General features: G+C 45.0%; 1 protein-coding gene across 19 annotated transcripts in view; it reads left to right on the plus strand.

Annotated features, from left to right (window-relative positions):
• EPB41 (erythrocyte membrane protein band 4.1) overlaps positions 1-18505 on the plus strand; it is an 86364-nt gene that overhangs the window by 37564 nt on the left and 30295 nt on the right. For 8 of the 19 annotated variants that reach the window (XM_058819648.1, XM_058819659.1, XM_058819660.1 and 5 more), the window contains exons 3-14: positions 731-961; positions 3242-3346; positions 6282-6324; positions 8267-8342; positions 8801-9019; positions 11143-11230; positions 11760-11912; positions 12676-12773; positions 13109-13281; positions 14864-14980; positions 16296-16421; positions 17625-17726. In XM_058819648.1, the coding sequence (XP_058675631.1) occupies positions 731-961; positions 3242-3346; positions 6282-6324; positions 8267-8342; positions 8801-9019; positions 11143-11230; positions 11760-11912; positions 12676-12773; positions 13109-13281; positions 14864-14980; positions 16296-16421; positions 17625-17726 (1531 nt within the window). The remainder of the gene's footprint in view (positions 1-730; positions 962-3241; positions 3347-6281; positions 6325-8266; positions 8343-8800; positions 9020-11142; positions 11231-11759; positions 11913-12675; positions 12774-13108; positions 13282-14863; positions 14981-16295; positions 16422-17624; positions 17727-18505) is intronic. The other 11 variants (XM_058819650.1, XM_058819654.1, XM_058819652.1 and 8 more) reach the window with 3 other exon arrangements.

Raw genomic sequence — 18505 nt, forward strand, 5'->3', positions numbered from 1 at the left:
GTGGTGTGGAGGCTGCCTTCCCTTTTTGGTGGCAGAGAGCTGCTCCAATGGCCATGAAGCCTCAGCCCTGACCCTCCTTTTAATGCCGCTGCTACCATAAAATCCCACAATGATTTGGGTTGGAAGGGACCTTAAAGGCCATGTCATCCCACCCCCTGCCATTGGCAGGGACACCTTCCACTGTCCCATGGTGCTCCAAGCCCTGTCCAGCCTGGCCTTGGACATTTCCAGGGATCCAGAGGCAGCCACAGCTGCTCTGGGAAGCCTGTGGCAGGGCCTCACCACCCTCATGGGAAGAACTTCTTCCCAATATCCCATCTAGCCTCTGTCAGTTTAAAACAATTCCCCCTTGCCATGCCAAGGGCCAGTGCACTGGAACAGCAGCTTTGCCAGTGGGAGTGCTGGGGGTCCTGCCTGGGAGAGAAAAAACCTTCCCAGTCCAGAAGGTGCTGTCACTAACACCATGAATGCATGAGGTAATCTGCCCTGATTTCTCTAATCAACTCTTACTTCTTTTTTATTACATCATTTACAGAATGAAAACTTGAAAAGTATGTGGAAGAGTCTTAAAAATTAATACCATTCACTTGGTCACCCCAGTTACTGCTCCTGATCCTAGGTTACAGGTTGAAGTGGGATAATGAATTCTGAGATCCCAGCCCTGTAGTGCTTGTTCCATGTGATGCTTTGTTTGTTTCCTTGTTTGACACCTCTAAATTGGGGGTTTCAGCCTGCTCAAGAAGAGAGGAGGGACAACCAGGAGCCTTTGGGAAGAGACCTGGAGGACAGGGAAGAAGGAGAAGCAAAGGAAGAGGGTGCCAAGCCAGAACTGAAGCCAGAGTCTCTGGAGACTAAAGCAGACAAGGATTTGAAAGCTGCCCCAAAAGTAGTGAAAAGACACAGGAACATGTACTGCAAAGTTGTCTTGCTGGATGACACCATTTTTGAGTGTTCTGTGGATGTAAGTACTTTGGGGGTTTGGTTCTGCTTCTCCTCTCTTCCCTCTCCCTTCTGCTTCTCTTGAAAAATCACCACAAACACAATTTAATAGGAGCCTAATGTGCTGCTAGGGAATTACATGACAGGTTTTACTGCAGAACAAGCCTGCTCTAAGCTATAACAACTTATTTAGTGTGTTATAAAAACCTCTGGGTACTAGGAATCTTTATGTTATTGTTCTACAATTCCAGGGTGCCTTACTTTATAAAGGTGGGGGGAAGTTAAAAAAAGGAACAAACCCAAACTTTATATTACTTGCTGTTCATGATCTCTCTTATTTGTATCCCAGGCTAGAGTTTAGGTTTTTCAGGTATGTTGCAATTGTCGAAATAACTTTGGCCTCCTTGGCTTTGAATAAAATGGGCTGTATAAACTTGATTTGTGCTTTTCTAGTCCCCCAAGGTACCTTTACCTCTCAGGCTGCTGGTTCACTTAGCTCCTGGTGTTTGGATGTAAAGAAAAACACTCTGTTTAGCCTGCTGTTGAATTTATTTCCAGTAAACAATTTAAAATTATGTTGACTTAGACCACTGCAACCCTCTTCATTTAAGAGCTTTTTTCCTCCTTTATTTTGTGTATTCTCTCACAGGGCTGTGGTGCTGTCAGTGCAATAAAAAGTGAGCAGAAATCCCTATTTTAGTATCAAAGTGCTTGTCTGGAATATTAAGAATCTGGTACTTACCATTGGAACATACTTCCACCAGCTTGTTTTCCCTCAGTCCTGCTGGTAAATGGGCCAGGAGTGGGCACAGGGCTCCTCGTGGGAACCGTCACCTTGGGTGATCCTGGGCAAGTAGGTCAGTGCCGAGTGTTTGTGTAACGGTGGCGCTGCTGGTGCTGCCTGGGATCAGCTCAGAGCATCACTGCCCCCAGCACCTTCCCCTTGCCCAGGGAGGCCGTGTGCAGCCCCAAGAAATCTCCTCCCCAAGTCCCAGTGACGGCTTGCTGTGGCTTTGTGCTGTTGTTTGCTGCAGCAATGCCTTTGGATACCGTCATGGACGCTGTTGGAGGGAGAGCCTGACGTAAGCAGGACATGAGAAATGTCTCTCTGTGGGTCCAGGGTCAGTGAGACTCTTAACTTGAGAAGCATCCTTGGCTTTAGTGCCAGTGTAATTCTGCTCTGGCGCTTTGAGAGTTTATTAAGATTTAATTGGGAAGGAATTGCGAAGGTGTAGGCAAAAGGGCAGCACAAATGCCTTTATCCGAGGAGAATTAGTGTTTTCAGGCATCCTTTTCGACTGACAGCCCTGGAAGCTTTTTCGTTTCTATATCAGTGCCAATTCCTTGAGAAATACCCAAGCTAACACATACATTATGTTACCTATAGAGTCACAATGTGTGCACAAAGGACCTGACAGCTGAAAGGCTGAAATAAAGCCAAGGAATAAAACAAGGCAGGGGTCTTGGAGCAGTTGCCATGCAGAGATGGCTGACAGGAGAGCTGCGGGCATTAGTGAAGCTGATTTTGCGTCACTGGAGCTGCACTTTCTTCTAGCAAAGCCGCCAATGGAATGAGCTGCTTCTGGTTGCCATAGTTTTATGCCTCAGGGATGTTTTCCTTCATGCTTTTGGACTAAAAGGGTGTTTGTTCCTTGGCCAGTTCACTTCTGCAGGATTTGGGGAAGAGAAAAAGAGGAAATAGGAATGCTCAAAGTGTATTTCTGGAGGTAGGAAGCTGTATGCTGAGCAGCTTTGGGCACATGAGGCAGATGGGAGAAGCTGGTTTTCATCAGCAGAGAAGAGTGATGGAAAGGCCATGGAAATCATGGGCTTTGGTTTTTTCTGAACATGAGAAAAGTCAGGTTGCCCCTGAAATGAATAGGTTGTAGCAGCAGTTTCATCTCTTGATCAACACCTGAGTCTGGGAGATACCAGCACTGTAGATGTACCTTGGGAGGGAAAACCTGTACAGATCCTTGGTGTCTATTAAGCTCTGTTGGAAACTCCAGCTTAGGGTGATTTTCAGACATGGAGCTGGTGGGAAGAGAGAGACACACTGTGGTTCTTGTTGTCTCCATGGGATTTTTATGTCAGGTTGTTTCTGGAATTTTTATGCCCTTTCCTGTAGGGAATCCTTGCTCTGAAACAGTCAGGAGGTAAGATTTGATGCTACTCAGGACCTTTTTCCCCCTTACTGATAGTGCACAGTGTGGTTTGATCCTTTTCCCTTCATCCCCTCTCCTGTAAACAAAGACAGGCAAAACCCAGCTCTGTCCTACGGGATTTCTTTGTCTATTTGCAGAAACACGCCAAGGGACAGGATCTACTTAAAAAAGTCTGTGACCATCTCAATCTGCTGGAAGAAGACTACTTTGGTTTGGCCACATGGGACACACCAACCTCCAGGGTAAGCACCTGCTGGTGTTGAGAGGATCCAGCTCTTTTTGCATCATCTCCCCAGGGCAGGAGGTGGGGCAGAGCTCCTCTGCAAACTTGTTTTGGTGTCCTCCCTAAATATGGATTGTGGGTCATGACACAGGAAGAAATGGTGAATAAATTACTAGAGCAGTGCAGATTTTTGTCAAAAAGCTATGTGAATGAGTCCTAGTGAACTTGGGTCTTTACCTGGAAAAAAGTCATTATATTCGTTTACTGCGAAGTGATGTCATTAAGGTATAAAGCTGAAGGAGTCAGGCACTGGTGTCAGCATTGGGAAGGTTTGGTTGGTGCCATCCAAAGCATTTGGAGTTGAGCCTTTGCTCTGCAGGAGAACAGATGTGACTCTATCAAAGCTCCTTCTCATGGTTTCAGTTTAAGGTCTTTGTTTGATTTGACTCAAGCAGTGTCTTTTGAGACCTTGGTTACCCTTTAACTCAACAATTACTCGAGGTCTACTATTTCATTAAGTCAGAAGGGAGATAATTGAGATGAAGGGCCCAATGCTGTGTCCTTTAGACCAGTCATGTTGGTCCGTATTCTGACTCTTCCTCTGCTTCACCTTCAACAATCCCCTCTGGCCAGGTTACTGACTGACAGATGTCTGTCATTAAATACTTTATATTGTTTTATACACAGGCAAAATAGCAACCTAAAATAGCACTATTTGAGACAGGCAGAACTCCTACGTTGTTTTACAGTCTCTGGTTTCTTCCAGTTTTCTTGGATGTGAAATGTGTTTCCATGTATATAACCTGGATATTTTTTATATCAGAGTATTTTTTTTTTAATCAGCGTTTGTTCTTGCAGAGGGAGAGGTAGATGTACTTGTAGATCCAATTAAGAGCAAAAAGAGTGTAACTGGAGCAGCTCACCTTCTGCTGTGGGCAGCTCACTGCTGCATTTCGATATTAGGAAAAATTCCTTCCTAGAGGGGGTTGTCAAGCCCTTGGCACAGGCTGCCCTAGGAAGTGGTGGAATGTCCCTGGAAGTGATCAAAAAGCTGATTGGTGTGGCACTTGCAGATACTGCATCGTGCTAACCTTGGCAGTGCTGGAGTAATGATTGGACTTGATGATCTTAGAGGGCCTTTCCTAAATGATCCTGTGGCTTCCTAGAGCCTCGGACTTGCTCTTCTTGCCCAGGCTTTTGGCATTGATTCTTCTGGAAGCAGAAGCATGTGCCTTCTCCCCCAAACCAACAAGGGCTGAGAGGTTGTGCAGCTTTTTAACTGTAGGGATTGAAAACAGCTTGTTTTGTCACATCTGTGTCCCAGAGCTGGAAGCTGGGGCAGATGAGGCCACTGTCCATGGGTTGTTCAGCTCCAGTGTGGAGCAAGCTGCTTTGGTTTGCTCTGATGGGTGAAAACACCATCATTGTTTTTTAATCTTTCTGGTTATGTTTCATTGAACTTGGAAATCTGAAGCTCTCCTGCTGTGACTTCCAACAAGACCTCCCCAGAGTTACTGATTCACAGGTGAAATGATGTTTATAGGATCCAGGGATGAGCTCCTGCACCTCACCTGCAGCTGTGTAGAGCAGGTGGAGATACACATGTATATTCCTGGATAGGGAAGGGTTGTATGTGACATTTTCCACCTTGATATTTAGGGAATAAACTTTCTGAGGACCAGTAATTACCCATATGGGCATAGCAGAGGGTGACAGTGGGATTAGGAGGTTGTGACAGTGGCTGGAGCAGCAAGGAGCTCGTTGCCCTGAAAAGGAGGCTTGTTTCCAACTGATTAATGACCCAGTGGGATAAAAGTGCTGTTCATGGCTGTTCCCATCATTGTCTGCTGGATCAGGCAGGGTGGGATGCATGACTGCACCCTGGGCTCGCCCCAGTAACGAGCAGTTGTGGCACCAGCTCAGCCATGGAGATGCTGTGCTCCAAGCTGTGACCCTAAAAAGACAGCAAATCTCCCTTTCAAAGGAATTTTGTATCCCCACGTTTATATGTTAGAGTAGGCATATAAAAAGAGGAGATTAAATGCAAGTATTGATGTCTCCCTGCCATGAAGTTACGTGTCCTTCTGGTCAGGAGAGATTAGCTTGGGGGAGTCAATAAGTTAATTCCTTCACCTCGGGAGACCTGCACGTCCAAATCCTATTGGGAGCTGGCGAAAATGGAGAGGTGGTTAAATGTAACCTCTCCAGGAGGGTTGCTAGCCCAGGACAGGCCCTGACTCCTGCAAAGGGAAAGGCTCAGACCATGGAAAAAGCAGGAATTGTGTTTTGAGGCTTAGATTGCACCACCATCCCACAAAACCCCAAATTACAGAGGAGGGGAAAAAATATATTTCTAAATTTGTAGCAGAGATAATACTAGGAACTTGAGTCATAGTTAAAAGACATGAAGTTTATGTGACACTCCTGTAAAAAATTCCAGTCTTACTCAGGAATTGGGTGTTTTTACTCATATTTCAGCAATTAGGTCATTGAAAACTATAGCTAATAATAGAAAGTCTTGGTGATCTTTGATCTGAATAGGGTAAGTAAGGAGACAGGGTGCTTAAAATTAATGTATCTGTCCTATTTACCTATTTTTAAGGGTTCTGGAGAAAAGAGGTGTTGTACAAGTGCCCCTGGTAGCTGGATGTGGCTGTGGCCGTACCTGTTACTCTGTTCTTGAAGCCCTAAATAATCTGCTTTTTTTTCCCCCTCTTGTTACTCCTGTCTCCCTTATGAGTCCCTGGTAGGTGAATGGTTGGAAATACACCCACGGAGACCACAGCCTGGAGTGAGAGTAGTGAAGAATGCACCATCTCTTCAGTTTCCATGGCTGCCTTTGTGTCAAATATTGTCCTTTTTAAAAATTTTTTTCTGTATTTTTAGCAGTTTTCAGCTTTCTGTGGTGTTTCTAGAATGTCTGGTAAACTGTGAATGTTTTTATCCTCTTACAGACGTGGCTGGATCCTGCCAAAGAAATAAAAAAGCAGGTTCATGGTAAGTAGATTTAATTTATCGTGTATTGGGGGGGCATGGTTTCTCCCAGTGTGGCTTTGGTGAGCCATCCAGGAGGCCCAAGGATGGAGAGAGAGGTCAAGTGAGGGTGTCTGGCAAGGATCAGCACAAGTTCAAGCAGTCTGTGCATTCTTTCTGGCCTTCTTAAGATCTTCTTAATCTAGATTTAGGAAAAAATGTCATTTCCTTGTTAAAACAGCTTGAGGTGTGTTTGCCTGAAGCAAAACCACACTATCAATGCAGTGCTGAAATGGGGATGTGCTCCTTGCTGGAGGATAGCAAAATGGGTGTCAGTGGGAACCACTGAAATCCCAAAGGAGGTTGGGAGACCTCAGGCAGAACTTAATGGTGGAACAAGGTTTTGTGGACTGTGAGGCTGTTTTGGTGTCCAAATAGGGGCACTGGAATGATAAATGGCTTGAAAAATATCAGTTCAAATACCAGATGCTCTCCCAAGTTGTGTTTTAAGGTCTGCTAGCACTGAATTAGTTCAAAATTAGGGCAGTGTCAGAATTAAATATGTTTTAGAGGCTTTTGTTTTCTCTTGGGAACAAGTCTTACTGCTTTAGAAGTTCTGGGAAGGAAAATACTGGTTTCTGGATCCTTTTGGTGGGAGGCTGAGGACAGAGTGTGTCATTAAATGCAGATTAGGGGGGCAGTGCAGGACTGGAGTAGGGAAAGCTCCTGGTCCTGCCATCTTCTCTTGGAATCAGTAGCAGGGTGCATGTGAAGGGCAGGAGCTGCTCCATCCATAAAATTCATCCAGTGAATGTAATGAATATCACCCTGCTTTGAAATCTGGTCCCCTGGGGATTGGTTAAATGGCAAATTACTTGATTTTACTTGAAGTGAAGGTATTTTGCACGTACATATGAATGTGTGGACACCAGTGTGTGGTGGTTTAGGTAACTTCTGTTCCCTTCATTGTCACCTTGGAATCACTTGTTTTGAACTGTGTGTGATGAAAACAACGTGCCTTGTGTTTAGTCCCAGTTATGGCATTGCATAAGAAATAAATCCAGAAATGCTCCATTTCCCCTGTTCCCTGTGTGAGATTGGGATAAATTTCTGAGTGAGTTCAGTTCTCTTTCTGAAATAAATCTGATTTTGAACTAGTGTTAAAGGGCACAGCAGGGAAGATGTAACTATGGAAATCATTCAGGACTAGCTTCTATTGGGAAATGGGATTGTTTTCAAGGAAAAGAGAGTTACCTCTTCAGCTGTGTCATCTGGGCTGTCCATACCACATATCATGTCCATTCTATGTGTGTTTATGTGAATTCTGACTCAGTTAATGCCTGTAATGGTGCTATACAAGCTTTGCAACAAGGTGTATTTAAGCAATTAGGTCTGAACTCGAAAAGCTCTTCCTATCTTGGTGCTTTCTGTCTTCATCCAGAGGCTGATGCTTGTGTTGGGCTAAGTTTAAGCTGTGTCTGAGCACCTGATCCCAGTGCATTAGGCTGAGGAGTGACTTAGCACAGCCTTCCTTGAACTTTGAAGTTTGGGTTAAGTAGTAAACCAATCCATTCAATTGGTCAACCAACCAATTCATTAATCTATAGCGTATGCCTGACCTGGCTTCATGAATCCCTTTTCAGTCAGTGAAGAAACATGTCAGTCATTAAGCTTTTTAGCAATTAATTTAATTTTTGCCACAAATTGTGGTTAATCCAGGTGATTTTCCCTGCCTTGCTTTTTTTCTCCTGTTTTTCTTACCTGCTGTAAATGAAACCACATCTTACACTTAGACAGGTGTTAAGCTGCAGCCAGCTGTGAGAGCAAGCAGTATTGAATCAGTTTTGCATCTGCTAAATTCTGAAGATCAGACTGGCTATTCCCAGCGCTCTTTTTTGTATCAACTGACCATCACAAAGCCATCCCACTGTGTTTATTTTTCTCAAGCTCTCTCTTGTCATTGCAGGAGGCCCCTGGGATTTTACCTTCAATGTCAAGTTTTATCCACCAGATCCTGCCCAGCTGACAGAGGACATCACCAGGTGAGTTATCCATGAATCCTACTGCCATGTTCTCCTCCATGTGGAATAGAAATGTTTCATATTTGGGTGATTTTCCCTTCTTCAGGAAGGACATCAGATACCTTCACCATTTGGAGGGGGTTTGGTTTGTTTTTCGTGGATGTGATGATGCTCCCACACTGCACTGGAGTCCATGTGTAAAGCAGTGTCATTTATAACTCTGCCATGTGTGTGTTCATATAGGAAAGTAAATTTTCACCTAAAGCCAACATTTTCTGGTCATAGCGTCCTTTATTCCATTTGCAGAGTGGAGGTGACCTTGAATCCCCAGTCCTCCATGCTGTTTACCTTGGGAATAAGTAAACCTTGGAAACAAACATTGTCATATGTTCATCAGTGGCATAAAAAAAGAGACTCGTCCTCAAGTTAATAAATTTCTCTCTGTTCTCTGTGAATAGCATTTTCCTTTCTGCCCTCAGGTATTACCTGTGTCTGCAGCTCAGACAGGACATCCTGACAGGGCGGCTGCCCTGCTCCTTTGCCACCTTGGCCCTGCTGGGTTCCTACACTGTCCAGTCAGAGATGGGAGACTATGATCCTGATCTCCATGGCCCAGATTACATCAGTGAATTCAAACTGGCCCCAAACCAGACAAAAGAGCTTGAAGAAAAGGTTGTGGAACTCCATAAAACATATAGGTAAGGCACAGTCGGTGGAGGACTTGTTTGTGCACAGCAACATGAAATAAGGGAAATAATGGGATTTTCTGGTGTTTTCCCCACCTCTGTGAGATACAGAAAACCTGTGGATGTCCCATGCCTGGAAATCTTCAAGGCCTTGTTGGATGAGGCTTGAAGCAACCTGAGATAGTAGAAGGTGTTCCTGCCTATGGCAGGGGGTGGAACGAGATGATCTTTGAGGGCTCTTCCAATCCAGACCATGCTGTGATTTTATGATGACTCTGTGAACATTAACTTTTAACAAAAAAATCTAATACTTTTGACAAAATCTTTCTAGAAGCAGGAACTCCTTTTTCCTGCATGAAGAAGAAATGATGTTTTTAGAAAGCAGATGGGAAGTCCTGCAATTATTTAGTAACAAGTGCTTTTTCTCCCCCCACAGAATAGCCATGAAAGTTTAATTCATGTGCAAAGGCAAAATTTACTTGTTTTAACCTTGCCCTTTGCCTTTTCTTAATATATTTCTTTGGGTTGTATGTAATTTTGGATTGTAGTTTGATCTGTAGCCTACAGCCTGTTTGGGGCATTCTTCTTCCACATTTAGTGAGTAACATTCATTTCCTAATGAAGGAAGTGGAAGGATTCCAGGTGATCAAGGAATTACAAACCTGCACTAAGTGTTCCCTTCTGCAGCCATGACCTGGGCAGGTGTGTCTGGTTCAGGTAGAGTTGGGCAACTCCTGAGACTCTCCGTGGTTTCAGATTCAAGGGGTAAACCTCTTCCTCATCCTATTTTGTACATGTCTTCCTAGAAAGGAAAAAATGGAGCAAAGACAAGACTTTCTGACAGGCAGATGGGAGCAAAAAGCTGGAGCACATTGGGAAGGGTGGATGTGGGCTATGGCTGTAACCACTCAACACCTCACTCAAGCCTGCAAATCAATATTTTAAATTGATTCCCCTCCATTTACACTGTGAGGAGAGGAAATGAGGGAAAATAAGAACTGGGCCTCTGACAAGCTTCATGCCTTAGAGTCAAACGCCATTTGCTGGGCTAAAAGTGGTAGATCACAATGCTGAATTATTCATGGCCTCATCAGAAGGAGACTTTCATGTATAAGATGTAGTTATATTTAATCTGTCTGCATGTGCAGAAGACGACAACACGTCCCCATTTAATTTCTGGTCTATATTTTGTGAACATTAAACTTCAAAGGATTTTCAGTGGGAATCATAGAATCATGGAATTGTTTAGGTTGTAAAAGATCTTGAAGACCATGGTGTCCAGCCACTACCCAGCACTACCAAGCCCACCACTAAACTGTGTCCCCAAGTGTTCTTTGGACATTTCCAGGGAAATCTCTGCTAAACCGTGCTCTGGCTCTTGCTGCTGTATTTGCAAAGCACGAGGCACATATCGAGATGGTGACTGCTCCTGGGGCTTTCCTGCAGGATTGTCCTTACAGTGGACTTTGCCCTGTCTCCCTCTGCTAAAACCTCTATTTACATCGCACACAAGATGTATGTGAGCTCAGTAAGGAAGACATCAAAGGAGGGTAGAAAATGAAATGGATGCAGCTGAATCCTCTCCCAGCAGAGCTGTTAATGTACCTCATCCACCAGAAATGTATTAACAGGGACGCTTCAAAACGTTGATAATGGCCTCCATTATCAGGATGTCTTTGTTAAATTGTGCCCCTCCTGCAGACAGGGCACCATCTGTTTCCAGAAAACCCCTCATTCATCTGCTCCCCTGGTTGGAATCTCTGCTAAGTGGTTTCAGCTGTCCCTGTGTTTGGTTGGAGAACAATAGCTGGGCCTGGGGAGGTTTGTGGGGAATAGGACCTATCACCTTTTGCTCTGTTGGGTTTCTTCTGCTGAATCAAGTTTTGTCCCCTCACTGCTCTTCTTCACTTCCTTCTCCTAGTGCCCTTACAGCTTCACAGGAATAAAGTCAGCTGTGTTATTGGGTTGCTCAAAGCACAAATTTGGGCAGTAAGAGTGATTTCATAATTCATTATCTGGGCACAGATTTGTTTGTGTTAAAAGCAAAAGGAAATCTAATGGATTTCATGAAGTCTGATCTGTCTCCTCTTAAAAGCAACAGTTTTGAGAATACCAATCCCTTTCTTTTTCTGCAGATCCATGACTCCAGCTCAAGCAGACCTGGAATTTCTTGAGAATGCAAAAAAGCTGTCTATGTATGGAGTCGACCTTCACCAAGCCAAGGTGAGAGCCAGTGTGTGTGGACCTACCCGTGGATTTTGTAATTTGATTATCCTTCCCTTGCAGGAGCAAGTTTACCTGTTTTGGGAAGCTGCTTTGGAAAGAGAGGAAGTACAGAAATACTGACATATAACAGGAAAGCCTTAGGCATTTCTGCAAGAGAAGTGATTGTTTGTGGTTTCTTATTATTTATATGTCACAGGAAACTTTCCAAAGCTCCTTGCATAGACAGGTCTTTTCTTTGAGTAACTTAGAATACAATACATATTCCCTGCCATATGAGGCACTGTGCTCCAGGAAATCCAGGATGGGCTCATCAAGAGCAACCAGCAGAACAGGAGAGATCAGGAGGAGGGAGGAGGTTGTCAGGAAATGCATGAAAGAAAAGGAGGGGTGGCCATGGAAGTGGGAGCTGGGGTCCAGGTGGTAGGGGGATGAATTTATGGGAAGACCAGAGGGATAATTTGGGAGGCAGCTGCTGACATGAAGCTCATAAACCTGACACTGCTTAAATCCTCATCTGTATTCCCAGGACTTGGAAGGAGTGGATATCACTCTGGGAGTCTGTTCCAGTGGCCTTCTTGTTTACAAAGATAAACTGAGAATCAACCGCTTCCCATGGCCCAAAGTCCTGAAGATTTCCTACAAACGCAGCAGCTTCTTCATAAAGATTCGGCCAGGGGAGGTACGAGGGGCTCCTGTGGGCTCCTGTCATTCTCTGTTTCCTTGGGATGGTCCCTGTGTGTATCCCTGGCTCTGCAGGAACGTTTGTCATCGGGGTGTCTGATCCCAGCTGAAGCTCCAAGCCAGCTGGTGACAGTGTAACAAGGACACGTTGTCATCCAGCACCACCTCCTGGCATCGCTGGGTATTCCCAGCGTCAAGGGAAAGGCATGGCAGGTTGACAGATGAAATTGGGGCAGAACTAGCTCATTTTTTTGGAAACAGGGCAAGACAATGGCTCTTTGTCTTGCTTGCATTCAAAGAAAATAATTAAAAATTAGAATTAGTTTTTCATCTAAGTGCAGGAAGCAGGGAATGGATGCATTGGTGCTGCCTCTCATGAGCGGGGAAATCCCTGCAGCAGCCTGGTTACATCAGAGAGAGGCTACAATGGGGATCCACCTCTTTCCTCTTCTTCCTCCTTCTCCTGCTCTGACTGCCGTGAGCCAGCCTTGCAGGGAGGTCGGTATTTGACCTCAGCTGACAGCTGGGCAGTATGACAGGGGGGATAAACCCACGGCATATTGCTCTGCAAATCCCTGTGCATCCTGAGGGATGCCCGGGCTAGTGGCCAAGTCCTCTATTTCCTCTGACCTGAGGTCCTGCTGCACACTGTGGGGCAAATTCAGCAGTTTGTGCCACAGCAGACCAAGGTGGTAGTCTGGGGACTGGGTTCCTAACACAATTATTTCCTGCTATGCTGAAATAACTTATGCTTTCCACAGCAAGAACAGTATGAAAGTACAATTGGGTTCAAGCTACCAAGTTACCGGGCAGCAAAGAAGCTCTGGAAAGTATGTGTTGAACATCACACCTTCTTCAGGTGGGTTTTCTGAACAGTAGCCTCACCCTCAGTAACTTAGTGCTTGAATTTAACTATTGAAAATGAACATTGTTCCTTAGCTTTCTGGAAAAATGGGAGAGTAATGGTTTCAGGGACAGTAGGTGTTTCTTTTGCAGAAATTTTTTAAGCAAGTTTTGCTTTGTAAGACCCATAGGACAGAGATGTTTGGGTCACGTAGATGTGAGACATCATTAGTATGTGCATTTCCTTGGCCAAGTGGACGCAAGAGACTCCTTTAATTTCCATTTTAATTCTTCTTCACATGCCCCTTCCTGGCTTCGGAGGTGTGGTTTTTAAATGTGTGTGTCTTTCAGGCTGACTTCCACGGAGGCCATCCCGAAGAGCAGGTTCCTGGCGCTGGGCTCCAAGTTCCGCTACAGCGGCCGCACGCAGGCGCAGACGCGGCAGGCGAGCGCCCTGATCGACCGCCCCGCGCCCCAGTTCGAGCGCACGGCCAGCAAGAGAGCGTCCAGGAGCCTTGATGGAGGTGAGTCAGCCCCTGCTGCGTCTTCTCTCTGCCTTCTGGAGTCACCAGGATGCTGAAGTACTCCTCAAGGAACACCTGGATTCCCTGCTGTACAAAAACACAGCTTAACTAGTCGCTGTAGAACAAGAGCTTGTTCCTGCCTCTTACATGTTTAGGAATTATGTGCCTGTAGTGAGACTGAATTGGTGCTCAGTTGGTTAGATCAGGGTGCTGATAACACCACAGGAATGGGTTTGTTCCCCATATTGGCCATTCACTTAATGGTGAAAGTTAGACTCTGTGATCCTCATGGATCCCTTCCAACTCAGAGTATTCTGTGATTCTCTGATTCTGAATTGTACTTGGTGATCCTTGTGGGTCCCTTTCAACTCAGAAAATTCTGATTCATCACACAACCTTTATTCACATCAACAAAACTGCCCAACCAAACGAAAAATTCCCCCAACACAAAACAAAAGTGGACAATTTGCACCTAATCCACCCCTTTCACCATCACCACAATTACAACAAGAATTTCCCATCATCGTTCTGCTCCTTAACGTTGCTCAGTACTTTTGCCCATTACCTCTCCCAGTTTTTATCCTTATCTCAATATCACAGCACTGTGAGGTCTGTTATGGGTAAATTAACTTCATCTCAGACAGACCCAATACAAAAATGCAAACCCAGGGTGGTCCCAGCAGAACTGACTGATGAAAAGAATTTAGGTAGGTCCTGAAGGCTTATAACTAAGTTCTACTTATAAAGATATTTCTTCATTTGATCTCAAAACATTTTCCTTTAGAAAAATCAGGAATTAAGCCATTCTGTTTGTTTTGTTTAATATGACTTCTTAAATTCCGTAGTTTACGTGAGGGGGAGATTTTTTTGCTAGGATAGAAACTTTTTCAGTGTCTCTTAAAGCGGTGGTCAGGTTGGAGTTGAGGTGTGTCAGTCAGATGGGCTCATCCCTTATATTTTTTAAAAGAAATTGATAGCAGCAGAAGAGGTGAGGCATGGAAAAGGGAGTGCCTACGTCGGGTCCACATGATCTATATCACAGAGTATTAAGAGCTAGGGAAAGAGGAGCATCCCTGTGCACTGTGAGGATCCAGGGAAAGAGGAGCGTCCCTGTGCACCACAGACACCTGCCTGATGGAGCAGGGACTGTGTTGCTTTGATCCTTCAAGTTTGTTCTGCAGCCTGGGGGAACCAGGGCTGCTCAGCACCCCATGGCCAGCAGCAGCCAGGCTGTCCCTGCTTCTGGGCTCAGGGCCATCCTGAGCCTGGGTTTTATGTTATGGAGCTGGAGGAAAGGGATGGTTCGAGCTCCATAAGGCAGCAAAGCCAAATTGCAGCTTCCCTGCAGTCTGGGCATGCGAAATTCCTCAGGCACGGTGCACAGCAGCAAGGGGACCAGTGCTGCTGCTTGCCCATTGCCCATGCCATTATGACCCCAGATGAATAGGGAAATCACAGCTACAGTGCTACACCTGGATGTAGAGATGGGAGAAGAGCAGCCTGGGAATGTGACACTCCTGCCCCCTTGACATCTGTGCCTTTGCCATGCGGGCAGTCGTTAACATGTGCCCCATTTCTTCAGCTAAACGTGCGACTCAAAAAGTTGAGTTCAGAACCCTAGAGGAAGAGAAGCAGAAGGAGGTGGTGGTGGTTGAGGTTCCTGAACCAAAACCTGCGGATCAGATCCGAGAGAAGCCAGGTATAGCTGTGGTGGTGGCTAAAACTCTCTGCAGTGCCTTTCCTATCCTCTACATGCTTGTTCCTGACAATTCCCAATTTTCACCAAATTGGGTAGCTTTCTCTCTTCATTTCTGTGCAAGAAGAGTTTCTCAGTGAGAGGAGACACAGCCCGGCTCTGGAAGACTCCTTAAATTTCTACTTTGCACAGTTGAATAAACTGCAATTCTTGTGGGGAGGTGGGGAAAAGATTAGGATGTGCTGGCACTTGAGAACTCTCTTGTTACATGTGGGTAGTTTTGTATATATGGATTTGAAAAACTTAAGTTTTCAAGTCTTAATCTTAAAGCTTCTCATGAAGCTTCAGAAATTCTTCATCCCAGAATGTCCTTGCCATTTTGGGTTGTTTTTCTTTTTTTTCTTTTTTTTCTTTCTTTTTTTTTTTTCTTTTTTTTTTTTTTTTTTGGTGTTTGAGAAATGCTGCCCATTTTGCTCTGTGGAGCTTATATTTCTCTTAGAATAGGTAATAGGTACTGTTAATAAATATGAATGTCCTTAAGAGGTGTGTAGGTACAACAGCATGTTTGAATACTCTTAAGTGTATCATAGCAGCAGTGTTACAAATATTTGCAGTCTTCATCACTTGCATAGTGACCGCCTGTGGTGTGTTAGGGCTGGAGATAATTCACGTGCAAATACTTTGGGTATCCTCCTACCAGCCAGAATTTTTTGACTGCTTTACTGCTTTTGACTGCATGACTGCTTTTCTAGTATCTAGATCAAGTTTTCATGAAGTGTGGCAAGCTTCCTCTCCATGGGCATTCCTTGAATCCTGACTAATCAGCATCTCCTGGTGGGGAAAGCCGGATGCTGTAAAAGCAGAAGGTGGAGAATTTCAGACACCAGGGTAGATTTGAAGTTGATCACTCAAGTACCTTTAATTAAAACTGCTAGATTTTGGATAGCTTTTTTGTCTGGATGTGTTTTTCCTGGATTTTGACAGCCAGCACCTGCTTCCCTCCAGACTTTGCTGGCAGAGCCCTTCTTAGTTCCATGCTCAAGAACTGTTCATGTGTCCCATGTTTCCTTTCCTGGGCAAGGAGCCCATAAAGCTTATTTTTGTGTTCTTTCCTCCTCTCATTCAATACACTGTTGGGTCTGACAGCACTAAAAGCACTGACACACAGTTCCATGCTGGAAAATGACTACTGAGCTGCCTGCAAACCTCCTTGCTGTTCCCAGCTGCTGAGAAGGATCTCCTCACTCCTTGCTTTGGTGACCATCGTGTGTTTGTGTGGGTCCCCAACCCCCATTAACACCTGCAAACCTCTTTCTAGCCAAACACACTCTTGAAACTTTTGAAATGAAACCCATTGCAGAGGAGGAAGAGGAGGAGAAGGTAGAGGTCATTAAGGTTCCTGTTGCCAAGCCAAAGTCAGTGGAGCTGATGCAGCCGCGGTCAGGTACAGCTGCAGTGGTGTTTGGTGGCAGTGGCTCCTGTGCTGATGCTGCTGGGTGAAGTGATGCAGCGCTGTAGGACAGAGGTTACACTGGTTGTGGTGGTGTTTGTACTAAAATCACTCCTGGCTTTGCTGTGTGCTGCTTTTCAGGTGTGCTCTGGGTGCAGCGAGCGGGTGCCATGCCCTGGCTCTGTGTGGAAATGTGGGCATCTCTTAAAGCTCCTCCCATACTGTCCCTTCTTGTGAGGTTTGTTTCCCTGAGCTGCAGGAGCGTGCAGTGCCTGGAAATCAGGTTATGAGATCTGGGACTGCTGGAGGTCACCTATATTCCACTTTATTTCTTCACTAGGGAGCTGTTACTTGCCTAGTTGGGGAAGGATGTCAGAGCAACATCACTGCTGCAGACAGATTCATATTAATCATAATTAAAAGTAGAGTTGATTATTTGTTGCAGGAAGAAGAGTTTGAAGCCATAGAGGGAGGTAACTGGGAACATCACATGTTTCCTTGGTTGCTATGAAAACCACTGGAGAACAGTCATGGTCCCAAGGCTGCCAGAGTTCCAGGAACATTTGGACAATGCTTTCAGGCACTGGGTGGGATTGTTGAGATGTTCTGTGCAGGACCAGGAATTGGACTCAGTTATCCCTCTGGATGTTTTCCACCTCAGCAGATTTCATGATTCTGTATTCCATGGGATACGTGGCAGCAGATCGGACATCGGCTGGTGTCAGACCTGAGCACGTCCAAGGCTCTCCTGCTGTAGCTGCCCCTTCTTATCCACCTCCTGTACTTTGCCTCATCTGGGCTTTTCTGCTCCCAGTAGGGACTGTTGGTGAGGTGATGGCCATGCTGATGATGATCAGTCATAGAATTCTGCAATGGTTTGGGTTGCGAGGGACCTTAAAAATCATCTAGTTACAACCTATGTTTTATATCTCAGTGCTTTTTACTGTGTTAAAATCATGTGTTAAAAGAGTCAAAGGCAGTTAATCATGAAAATGTAATAAAAATACAGTTCTGGCAACCTAGAACTCATTGTTGGATGGCACAGGAGAAGCTTGGTGTCTGTTACTATTTTTCCTGCATGTCTTGATACTCTGGGAGAGCAGCAAGAGAGATGGCCCTGTGGATTTACTGGTGGCAATATTTCCTTTACTGCTTCCTCTTTAAGGTGGCATTTTAACACATCCATAACTTTTTTAGCCAAACGTGATCTTGGCAGTATTGAGATAAGCCCAATTGAAGAGGAGGAGGAAGAAAAAATGATGGTGGTGAGAGAACTAGAGCCGTTGCCAAAGGAGTCAGGTACCACCGCAATGACAGCTTTGCACTCCCAGCATCCTCCTCATCCCAGCCATCCCTGCCATCTCACCTCTTTGCAACCTTCCCAGCAGCTGTCACTGCTTCCGTGACATGAATGCACTGGGACACAGCACCGAGTGTCCTTTGAAGAGGATAACACAGTGTCTGGGTCACAGAAATGAAATGCTGTGCCAAGGAGCAGGGAGGGAGTGGAGCTGGCAGTGGTGGGGTGGGTTTTAAGGTTGTTTACAACAGGATGTGGTGTCCAGGAGTTTGTCTTGAAAGTGTCATTTCTATCTCTGGAAATTCAGAAATTAAAAAGTTCTTTTTTAGCCTCCACATTTTTGGCCACATGGACACCTTATTCTCGCTATGTTTTATTAAGACACAGATGAGATGCTGTTATTTTTTCAGTACAACAGGAATTCTTACTAAGGAGTTGCTTGAAATTACAATTTTTATTTTAACAGCAAATTTTCTGTGAGTGACTGGCTGGACATGAGTGACCTCATATTGGCTGGAATATGATACACAGTATAGTCCTGCTGCAAACTGTGATTTTGGGAATGTGAGATCACGTCAAAGATATTCTTTTATGTGACAGGATGTCTTTTTAGTGAAACATCCCTAAAAACCAACATCAGGAGAACCAAATAGTGTATTATATACCTAAGTGCATACAGGAAATTAATTTGGGCTTGCTTTGTCACACAGCTTTGGCTTGACTATTTCCTTGGGGTTGGGCAACTCAGGAACTGAAGTAGGCAGTTGACTTTGTGTGG

Source organism: Ammospiza caudacuta, chromosome 25 (assembly GCF_027887145.1).
Source record: "Ammospiza caudacuta isolate bAmmCau1 chromosome 25, bAmmCau1.pri, whole genome shotgun sequence".
Taxonomy (NCBI): domain Eukaryota; kingdom Metazoa; phylum Chordata; class Aves; order Passeriformes; family Passerellidae; genus Ammospiza; species Ammospiza caudacuta.